This window comes from Rhipicephalus microplus, chromosome 1 (assembly GCF_043290135.1).
Source record: "Rhipicephalus microplus isolate Deutch F79 chromosome 1, USDA_Rmic, whole genome shotgun sequence".
Taxonomy (NCBI): Eukaryota; Metazoa; Arthropoda; class Arachnida; order Ixodida; family Ixodidae; genus Rhipicephalus; species Rhipicephalus microplus.
This window is the reverse complement of record NC_134700.1, coordinates 196,873,047-196,884,788: the sequence shown is the minus strand read 5'-3', so window position 1 is coordinate 196,884,788 and position 11,742 is coordinate 196,873,047. Positions and strand designations below refer to the sequence as shown.

At 45.1% G+C, this 11,742-nt stretch overlaps 1 protein-coding gene across 1 annotated transcript; it reads left to right on the top strand.

Annotated features, from left to right (window-relative positions):
• Nucleotides 1-7,305: 7,305 nt before the first annotated feature.
• Nucleotides 7,306-10,156, top strand: LOC119163288 (DNA transposase THAP9). The gene is made up of 6 exons (XM_075889496.1): nt 7,306-7,726; nt 7,802-8,180; nt 8,277-8,453; nt 8,521-8,727; nt 8,787-8,984; nt 9,449-10,156. Exons 2-6 carry the CDS (start codon nt 8,121-8,123, stop codon nt 9,992-9,994), a joined length of 1,188 nt encoding a protein of 395 aa, XP_075745611.1. The 5' UTR covers nt 7,306-7,726; nt 7,802-8,120; the 3' UTR covers nt 9,995-10,156.
• Nucleotides 10,157-11,742: the final 1,586 nt, after the last annotated feature.

Sequence of the window (11,742 nt, the reverse complement as noted above, 5' to 3'; positions counted from 1 at the left end):
CAGACGTTAATGTAATGCCTAAGTACTTATGCTGCACAACATTAGTCAGTGGTGAAACATGAATAGTGTAGATGAATTTCGATGGATTCTGCTTACGTGTTAACGTCATAGCTGCGGATTTTTTCACATTTATGGACATTTGCCACTTAGCGCACCAATCTGCTAGCTTGGTTAGACATTCATTGAGAATAATGTGGTCTGTGTAGCTGGTTACCTCCTTATAAATAATGCAGTCATCCGCAAACAGTTTGATATTACAGTTAATGTGTGACGTGAGGTCATTTATGAAAATTAAAAATAATAGTGGTCCCAAGACGGAACCTTGAGGGACCCCAGAAGTTACGGGGACTATGTTTTATATATGACCTTCATACTGCACGAACTGTGAGCGATTTGTTAGGAAATTTTCTATCCAAGAAAACAATAACCCCTCTCCTATCGCACTTTTCAGTTTAATTAGTAACTTTCTGTGACATACGCAATCGAAAGCCTTAGAGAAATCAAGTAAAATTATGTCTGTTTGGCCACGATTATTTATTGTAGAAGCTAGATCATGAACTACCTCCGTTAGCTGCGTAACAGTGGACAGGCCACTACGAAATCCGTGTTGACTAGAAGACAAATATTTTATTTTCTCGAGAAAAACAGTTATGTGTTTGAGAATGATATGCTCTAGTAGCTTACATGAAATGCTAGTGAGGGATATCGGCCGGTAATTTGAAACCAATGACTGTTCTCCTGATTTATGAATAGGTATTATTTTTTTTTATCTTCCAGTCATCTGGCAGCTGGGATGAAGTAAGCGACTTTCGAAAGATTAGCCCAAGAAACTTGCTACACCATTCCGCGTACCTCTTAAGGAACTCGTTAGGAATATCATCTGGACCACTCGACTTTTTAGGATCTAAGTTAAGAAGCAAGTTCAGTATTCCTGTATCTGTGACTTCTAGGTGATCGATGCTTGGCGAATCGAGGGATAATACTGGAGGAGTGCCACCATTATCAGTCGAGAACACTGATTGGAAAAAAAAATGTTGTATTCGTTAGCCTTTTCCGTTCTTTCCCCTGAATCCGTGTGCGACTGTGTATTATTGCTAGTGCGAAGGTATCTCCAAAATTGGCTTGGAGTGCTTTTAATAAAGCTTGGAAGTGTAACACTAAAATAATATTGTCTGGCAGTTTTCTTTTTTTTTTGCATAAACTCTGAGTTTGCACACTGCAGCTTCTGTTGAATGGATGATTTACACTTATGGTTTTTCGCAGCCACACGCAACCTTTTTAACCTACGCTTGGCCTGGATAACCTCACGTGTTATCCAAGAATTATTCCCTGGAACTTTATTGTGTTTCTTTGGTATGAAGTTAGTGACACAGTACATAACAGTAGATTTGAAACTTAGCCAAAGTAGATTAGTATCACTGGATGCGTCAAAAGCTAGCTGCAAAAAGTTTTCGAACTCATGTGCGAGATGGGTTAATACGCTGCTATCGTCAGCTTTTTTGAAATCAATTACAGTTGATCCACGCTGCTCACATGCAATACTGGAGTCAAGCGGCAGCAAGCATATGACTATGTGATGGTCTGATATGCCGTCAACTACGTCAGGGCGAACACGGTCTTCTGAGAAGTGCTGACTAATCAGTATCAGATCTAATGTGCTCTCGGCAGTGTTCTGTAAGCGGGTTGGAGATAACACGATTTGCTGAAGGCTAAAGTTCAACATTATGTTTATAAGAGCGTCCGAGGCAGATGATGTGTGGTTTAGCGTAATCCAGTCAATGTCTGGGAGATTAAAATCTCCCATAAGCAGGACACGAGAGTTGCGAACATGATGCTGCATGAAGTCATGAACTGCAGTTATGCATTCGTGTCCGGATGACGGACCTCGATAAACGCATCCAACCAATATAGAAGTGCTATCGCAAAGAATCCGGCAGAAAATTGCCTCAGCATCTGTTACAGCTGGAAGCGATACATATGAATGGCATTTCTTTATGAGTAGAGAGACGCCCCCGCCACGAAAAGGTCTATCCTTACGGATAACGTAATAATTTGGAGGAACAACTTCACTATCGTATATCTCGGAAGAAAGCCATGTTTCAGTGACACCAACTATATCAGGACTGTATTCTAGTAGAAGATTTTCGAGAGCATCTATTTTGTTTAGAACACTTCTTGCGTTAACATTCAATATAGTCAAGGCTTCGATTTTGCGTGTAGACGAGCTTGCCGAGTTTGCGGTCTTGATCGCACCTCGTCCTTTTTTTGGGCGAGTCTTCATCCGAGGTAAAGGCTTGGTTATTAATGAACACTTTGTCAAACACTAACGACACCTTCTCCTTCTTTTCTCTATTTTATTTGGCGCTGTTCCATAGCTTTCGCCTGATGTCTCGGATTCTAGGCGAAAAGTCTTCTCCGATTGAGAAGCTGGTGTTTTTCAGTTTGTATCCGATTTTAAGTATCGATGATTTCTGCCTAAAATCTAGCAACTTGAAAATGACTGGTCTATTTTTGTTCCGTTCCGCTCGTCCTAGGCGGTGTATTCGTTCGATAGAAACTCGTTCAAGGCCGAGGGTGTCCTGAACAATAGTCTTATTCACTGATTGTTCAAGAACTTCACTCGTCTCTCCGTCAACTTCAGGTAGGCCATAAACAATTAATTTCGATCGCCTACTTCTGTTTTCTAGGTCCTCGACCTTCCTTTCCAGCAATTCATATGCACGTTCCATGCTGACAAGCTCATCCTGACAGAGACTAACCTTCTCTTCGAGTCCTAATAAAACGTCTAGCTTTTTATCAATACCGACAAGACGCTTTTCCTTGATGAACTTAATGTCCGCGGCAATTTCTCTTAGTGCGCTTGCGATTTGATTTTGCGCAGGTCCCGGGTTAGTCTCGGTGTCTCCCCCTAAGAGTAGTAATTTTCGCAAAAACATCCTAACACAACATGGCATACAAGAAAACCGTGGGCACGCTAGCACAAACAAAAAAGGATCGTCAGAGCGTATAAATTTTCCGTATTTATTCCTCACCTGCACAAGGAAGACGAACGGGTTATCAGACGTCCGCATGCCTGAAGTGCCACCGTGCCCAAGAAGCGTTGAGTGCGCTGCACGAGCTTTTGTAGGTGAGCTGGTGGGGTCTCCTGGGTGCTGATCATGCGCAGTCAAAATCAGGATGGGTAACGGCGAATGATGAGGCGACATCTCCGATGACGTGCAGGACGGGATTGTTGGCGCATGGTAGTACGCCAGACTGTGGGCCTGCGCCGTAGTGCTCTCCCCGGATCGCAAGCTGCCCCCACCGGAGGTGAGAAGCAGGCCGAGGAAAAACTGCACAAGGAAGACGAACGGGTTATCAGACGTCCGCATGCCTGAAGTGCCACCGTGCCCAAGAAGCGTCGAGTGCGCTGCACGAGCTTTTGTAGGTGAGCTGGTGGGTGGTCCTGGGTGCTAATCATGTGCAGTCAGAATCCTTGTTACACTACTACAACGGCTACGAGGGACGAACGGGTGCCGCTATAAGGAGCTTCGCCCCTAAAAAAACTTCATTTTGAGAATCCGGCTGCCTCAGCGGTGCGGGTCCCACGCTTATGTGTCATCCAAGAGCCCTTGGGCCATGGGGGCGTCATCAGACCATTGAATTGCCCAAAGCTGTTTCTCTGTGTTTGAGCTGAGGTGCACGGTCTCCCACTGCTCATCATTACCAATGGACCTTTCCAGAAAACGCATTGCCGTGCCTTCCCCTAGCGGATCAGGGCTGGAGCATTATGGGAGAGCTGAGCACCGGGTGGGCATAGCAGACGACGCTTTCCCGCTTTCGCCTGCTTTCATCGCGTGTCGTGCGTGGTTTTGGCTGGCGCAAGGTGCTGCTCTTGTGAAGAAACGGCTACTCCAGAGTGCTCCGACTTTCATGCTCGCCAACTAGGTTGTAGTGCTCACCACAAATAGCCAGAATCATCACAGAACATACCGAAGAAGAAGAAAAGTGGCGGACAAGCCTGCTCTGTTCATGGGTGTTATAAGACGCGAAAGACATATCGGTCGTTTCGTTTCATTGCTCAAAGCTACTTCAGGACTTGGAAGTGTTGTGATGCTGAACCTAAGTTAGACCTTTGTCAAGATATTTGAGTTCTCATTCACTGTGATCAAGGGGATGGGGTTTTACCGCTGAAGCATACCACGTAATACGCGAAGTTATAGAGGCTCACCGTTAGATGCCTCATTAAGGAATCGCAGGGTCCCTTGCGCATTCACCTAAGAGGACATGAAGGTGAACACCATCTCGTTTTTATTGTCAATCGATGTGCATAGTCTAACGCGCCAGTCCATGGGTGTCAGCAGGTTGATACCATGAGTGCGAACCCGTCTTGCATCGCGGCTGCGGGAGAGCACTGGTGTAGCTTGGGCGTGGGCAAGTGCTGGCGTGCCTTAAATAGAGTAAGTGCCCTTTTGCACCCCCTGCCGAGGCCCACGCTTACCACCATTCACACCACCCTTCGAAAAACTGCGGCACATGAGGAGGTTTTCATTGCCTCCATGATCAGACCACCTTGACCAATCTCGGATATTACGCGATGACGTGATCACGTGAAGTCGCAAGACGTTTTAATGTCAGAATTTTTAGCGATGTCTGACGCCATATATGTTGTTGTCACCACGTGATGATTTTTCAGATCTCTCGACGTTGTCGTCAGTGTGGTCGGTACGCAAATGGTCAAGTTTAACGTTTGATGAGGCACCTACAGTTCCCGCCTAAAACCAAAAAAAAGTACGTCGGTGCCTATGGCATCCTGTGGCGGTGGCGTCAACAAGAGTGATGCGAAAAATATCGCGTGATCGCGTCACCATAGGACGTCATCGTGACATCACAGATCACTGAATGTCTACGGTCACACACCTTACACATAATGTAACGTTCTGGAACTTACACATAATGTGCGAAGTCATCGTGATGATTTAATGATCACGTTATCACACGACATCGTCGCTTTGCACTGCCTGTGTGATCGGCCCACCAATTATGGAAACCGAGAAAAACCAAGTGAGGTACTAAATGTTTGGAATGCCTACACTCATAGAACCAGTGCAAAGTCACTTTAGGTGCAGAAAAAGTTCGGATGGGTAGAAAAATAATCAATAAACCTACTGATTAAAAAAAGACGGCTTTTGGCTTCAAGTCATCTTCGGTGAATTATTAAAAAACACTGCGAATTTTTTTTTTATTGCACTGTTACTTAGTGTTTATTTTGCTGTTCACAGCTTATCTTCAATCGTACCTGCTTGTTATTCACCATAAAGCTTGAGGCCTCCCCTATTGTGGCTTGGCGCACCTCGTTTTTTTTTTAGGGAGAAAGGGAGTTTTTTGTGTCAAGGCAGAGAGTGCAAGTTGTAGTTTGATCATTACCAGAGTCCTTCAATGCTTTTCTGGTCACGAAACTCCGCCGTCACTCTATGGGAGAGCTTGATACGCTGCCCAAAACTGCCGCGATGCGGCGCCACTGCGCCACAGAGGGCATCGTTCGGGCTGCTCGCGTACTGAAACAGACTGAAACGCGTGCACACAGCGAGACAAACTGGTGGAAGAAGCGTGCGTGCGTGTCCGAGCTGGCCAAAATGTTGTGAGACGACGATGCCTAACACGTGTTGCGTGCCGGGGTGCCATTCCGGCTACAGAGGAACGACCGAGAAGGTTTCGTTGTTTTCTTTTCCACCTGACAAGGACCAGCGCGAGAAATGGAAACGGGCCATACCGCGGCAGGAAAGTGGCGACTTCAACTTTGAGTCCAAATATACACGTGTGTGTGCGAAGCATTTCGACGCCTCGGACATTGTCACTACTTATGATTTCAATATCAACGGCGACGCCGTGTCGCTGGAGCACGACAAGCCAACGCTGAAGGCGGACGCTGTCCCAAGTATTTTTGGTGGCCTTCCTTCGTATCTCACGAAGCGTAAACCTCGACCCCGCTCATCGACAAATCGATCACCGCGCAAACGAGCACGGGAGTCGTCGTGCGAGACGGAGGAGCAACGAGCATCGCCGACGACCTGTTCAGACCGCACCGATGCTGCATCAGTGGACTTGTTTTTCTTCACTCCTTTTCTTCTTCCTTTTTTTCTTTTTTTTAGCAGATGTGGCACTGACCAGTGAATGGTCGAAACCTACCACACGGACACAGCTTGTCAGACAGACTGCTTGGTTGACTGCGCCAGCTGTGCAGCTGTGCAGCAGTGCAAAATTTGAGGTGCCAACTTCGAGCTGCGAAGCAGCAGCTTCGGCAATGCCACACAAAACTCGCCGAGTTCCGAAAGAAGACTGCCAAGTACGAACGACAACAGCAGAGCCTTCGAAGACTTTCCGATCGCGAGAAACTGATTATTGATCAGTGCGTGATGAAGGCAAACGCGAAGTCTGCAAGAGCCGTACGGTAAGCTTCAAGCACTACTTAACGAATATGGTTTACGTGTAAAGGCGATGGAATATTCACGTGGTAATTTTAGATATTCACCAAATTAAAAGCTACATATCTGTTGTTTTCTGAGCAAGTGTCGGCTCCATTCAAAATCAGCTAAGCGTTCAAAACTACCATGAAATACGTTTTCTGCTTGAGTCCACCTTTACTGCGCTGACTCTAATACTTTAAATCATGAAACAATGATTTTCGTCCATATAAAAAATGTGCCCTTTTTACTACTACGAGTGGCCTATTCACACCCTCATAACCATGTTATCGTGATGTGTTGATCTTTTTTTCGCACCTTACTGCTATTGTTTTGAGCACGTTTATAAACAGACAGTGAATGATTGTTTTTATGCGCAGTTTCGTTGAAAACTTGGAGATCCAATGTGCACTTATTTTCTCTATTAAGTGTTCTGGATTGAGAATGCACCATAGATCTGTGTCATTTATAGTGGCCTGCATGTTGATCAGGTTTCCACTGTGTACACAGTGCAATGTGCATGTTCACATTACCCCTTGGCATGCAGTTACACTTGGTTAACAGCAATGTATCTTTATGCTTGATAGCATTATGAAAGCACTGTGCTAGCATGTTTGTGCATGTGAATGAGATTTGCACCCTTTCCTTACCAGGTATAAGAAAGACTGGTTATATGACTGCCTGCTTTTGAAAACGAAGTCCACATCTGTGTATACATATCTCCAAGAGAACAACTTTCTACCCTTGCCGAATCCACGCACACTCTACTGCTATATGAAGAGCTTGAAAGCCGATTTCGGCTTTGATGCGCATGTATTTACTTTGCTCGAGGAAAAGCTGCTCACTTCCTCTGAAAGTGAACGACGAGGTTTGAAAGCACATCACTTAACCTGAATGCTGTGTGGTTTTGCCTTTCTGAAGTGATAGAAATTAATTTTTTTTTCTTTCAGGTGTGCTCATGTTCGACGAAATGAGTGTCAGGAAAAGTTTGCGCGTCCGAGAGTCTGACATGAAAGTCGTTGGTAAGGTTGACTTTGGAGAACATACCAGGCCAGCAGACCGTGAAAAGGATGCTGATCATGTTTTGGTCTTCCTGTTTCGACCCTTTCTGGGGGGATGGTCACAGACTGTGGGTACCTTTTGTGCATCAAGTGCTGCCCCAGGATCAATACTTGCAAAGCTTGTGCTTCAGTGCATTGTACACTTGTGTAATGCTGGCGCAGTTATAGATGCTGTGACATGTGATAATTCAACTACCAATCGGTGTGCCTTGAGATCCTTAGGTAAGTGTTTAACGCACAAGCTCTGCTGCAGACTATCGGGAAAGGTATAATTTATTAGTTGCTCATTTCTTTCAGGAATTCGTGGTGACATGAAAGACCAGCAGGTGTCGTTTCAGCACCCATGCGACCCCTCTAAGGTGATCTATGCTATCATTGATCCACCACACATATTTAAATGTATTAGAAATAACCTGCAGAAAGTTGGGAAGTTTTTGGTAAGTGAAATAATTACTGTTCCTGTGATATAGTTCCTCATATGATCTCATCTCGAGTGACATTCTGACATTCCTTCTTTCTACAGCTGCCTCAAGGTCGGGAAGTGTATCATGATCATTATGCAGCACTTCTAGAGTATGAAGAGCAGCAGTCAGGGCTGCGTGCTGTACCAAAGCTGATGAGGGCACATATATACCCAAACGCTTTTCAGAAAATGAGCGTCAAACTTGCTGTTCAAGTAAGGCGCCAAGCACTCAAGTGCACTTAGAAAACAAAAAAAATTGCCTTATGATGTGACTCACAGTGAAATGCAATACAAAAAATTTCTTTTCAGCTCTTCAGTGAATCCACAGCTACAGCCATGATATTTTACAGTGAGCAGGAATCATGCAAAAAGCTTCACGTGTCTGCGGGAACATCTGAATTCACCAGACAAATGAACAGATTGTTTGACTGCTTGAACTCCCGCAGGCCTGAACACGTGCAGTACAGTGAAGCTGAGCATGTTGACGTAAGAATTATTACTTTGCTCTTGCACACATTTCTGATCTCAGGCTAAATTCTTTCTTACTTTATAGACACTGAAAGAGGGAATCTCATGGTTGGACAGGTGCTGCAAATGCATCGAAAGTCTGCCAAAGCAAAGGCAGGTCTGCTTTTTAAGCAAGCCCACCTGTGAGGCGCTGAGAATAACTTTGCTCAGCACAATATCACTGGTTGAAAACCTCCTTGCCCCAAGGTTTCGCTACGTACTGGTGGGAAAGTTTGGACAGGACCCATTAGAGGTAAGCATGTGCACGTTCTCGCTTGATAGTTAAATAGTAATCCTTATTTTTTCTTTCAGAGATTTTTCGGCATTATCAGGCACGTGGCTGGTGACGGAGGACAACCAACAGTCCAGCAATTTCTGTTCATTTATAGAATGCTCTCTGTCAGAAATCTTGTCCAGCCGCCTCAGCGAGCATCAGTTGTAGGAGACGGCCCACAACTCCTCCTGAAGCTCCAAGACCTATTCCAGAAGGAAAAACCTGCTGCCTGTCACGTGAGCAAGAATATATTAACAGGGGTTGAAAGGGTAGAAATCTGAGCCAGATGGTAAGAATTCGTCAGGGAAAACAAAATGAAAAAAAAGTGCAGGCAAAGAAGAACACAGTACAAACGCTTTGCGGAGCGATATCTCCTGAATAGGATGAAACTGATCAAAGCGTATTAGTTCTTTAACTAAGTTTTCAGGATAGTTTTTAGGCTGCATGCATTTAGGTGTGAATTTTCTCATTTCTAGCCACACTAAGCTGTATGAGCATTACATATGTGCCAGGGGACTGTGCAGTGCCGGCTGTATCAAAGATTTTGCAGCCATTATTTGGAGAAGCCGGGCTGATTTCTGATGAAGCCTGGATTTCGTCATACAAAAGGTGTAAAGCAATACTAGGCATTCACTACATCTTTTTCGTTCGGTGCACTTTCTATGTTCAGCACACCAGCAATACAGTGTTTGCATTTCAGGCGGACTGTTTGGCTATTCTCTTTGATGAAGTACTTTTGGAGCCAGGAGAAACAGCGGAGCAGGCTTCACTTTTGCAACATCAGCAGTCTCCTAAGGAGAAGATCTTGGACTACCTCGCTGGATACGTTGCAAAGAAGTTTTCCTCGCTGAGATGCTCAAGCTGCGTAGAAAGTCTGAGGAGTTCAGAACGACCGGCAACTGGCCTGATTCTTGTTAAGTCTCAAGGTTTTCTCCTTGTGCCCTTCAGCCAGCTCGTCACACTCCTTCAAATTGTGGAGGATCACATGGAAGCGCACACAGTTGAAAAAACTGCTTGTTCTGGTGTGTGCATGAATATTGTGGAGGATGTTTTGATGGACCCTCGGACTGCATCAGCTGCTGTCGGTTGCAAGTCACATTTTGTGAGCACGACTGCAGAAGTTGTTCAGTTTTTTCTCAGGGTCCATTTGCATTTTTTTACGAGAGAAAGAAACAAACAGATGCAAGCGAAAGGGTGCGCTTCATGTCCAGCAGGGGGTGGTAAAAAACCAAACACTCAAAGGTAACTCTGCACCCAATCCATATCTCACATATGTTGCTGTCCATTCTTCACGTTTTTAATTAGCTTTTCATGAACTGGTGCACTGGTGTTCTGTGTATGTGGTTTGTTTTAAATAAAATTAATAAATGGTTGTGCTTGCATATTGCTTTCGCACAGGCACCTTGTATGTATTTTTCTTGTTGAATTATTTTTTCCTTCTGACACTGACAACAATATTAGCATCGATGTTCGGAATATCTTAACCCCTCGTATATAGTCAGCGATTAGAAGAATCAAAATAACTTTTTGTGTGTTTTTGTCGAAATCACGAGCGGCTTAAGTTACTGGTTTACTGTCTCTTCTATATGAGACTGCTTATAAAACAATGGCCTAATTACAATACACTGTCAACTGTGTTCGACCTTACTTTTCACTTTCGTCATGATCATCAACTAAACGTCACACCGGTTGACTGATGGGGTTTTACGTCCCAAAACCAGCTGTGATTATGACAGACACCCCGTCTCCGAAACGAATTTGACCACTTTAACGTGTACCAAACTCCAAGTACACGAGCCTCAACATTTCGCCTCAACCAAAATGCAGCCGCCGCGGCCGGGATTAGATCTCGCAACCTTCGGATCTGTAGCCGGGTGCCATAACCGCTAGAACACCGTGGCGGGGCAACACGCCGCACCAAAGACTGCTATGAGGTCAGTATTGCTGGCATTTAAGGACTCTGATAATACATATATTGTACCTAAGGCTCGTAGAGGGATTTAATTGTTCGGTCCAGAATTTTGAAGCGCATAGAACAGGTGTTTTTTTTTCTTGTCACGAAAAGAAGGCATTCTACGGAAGCATTTCTTGCAGTAATGGTTCAATTGTTTGGGTTTTCTGTTGCGAATAAAATGACACCAGGAGTCTGATAATGTTCACAGTTTAATAGAAATTGAGCGGCCGTGCCGTGCGAACCATCTGGCCTTATGCGCAACTTTGCGCAGTCGAGAGATTTCGCTCACTTTCGGGCGAATGGACGTGTAACAACTCGTATGTTCGCCTCTGTTTACATGTGACACAGCAAGTGCGTTATTGCGAATGTACAGTGTCTGATTTCAGGCAAATTTTGAAAAGCTGGACCAGTTGCAGTATTGCGACGAACGAGCGGCGCTCCCCCGACCCTGACGGCTGCATTTCGACGAGGCGAAACGCAAGAGCAGAAAAAAAGGCGTGAACTTTGATTTTCATGCATATAAAAACAACCCCAGCTGTTAAACATTAATCAAGAATCCCCCACTACGACGTGTATTAAAATAATATCATCGTTATGGTGCGGCAAACCCCGAATTTTTGTCATTTTTGACTGCGACTGCCGCGAGCTGCTTGTCCAGAGCTGTTAGTTTCTTTTCTCCCGGGTGCTCATTTTTAGGCAGACGGCGCGTTCACGCAGTCACCGACGCACGCTGAATGTTCCAAGTAAATGAGGGAAAGTGAAACGACTTTTGCAGAAGTTTAGAAAGCTTGGAAATCAAAGCAGACCAACACACTACCGCAGCGGTAGCGGACGGCAGCATGCCCTCACGAGCACAGCTGCGCCCCTAGCGGCCAGTGCTGGCTCCATATGAAGCTGAGGCGGCACTCTCGTGACCAGAAAAGCATTGAAGGACTCTGTCATTACTGATACAAGAAGCGACACTTGCAGCCAGGTAACGTTGCCAACGGATGTCAGCGCTGCTGCGGTATTCTATACATTTTCCACTCTGAATGAGGCTT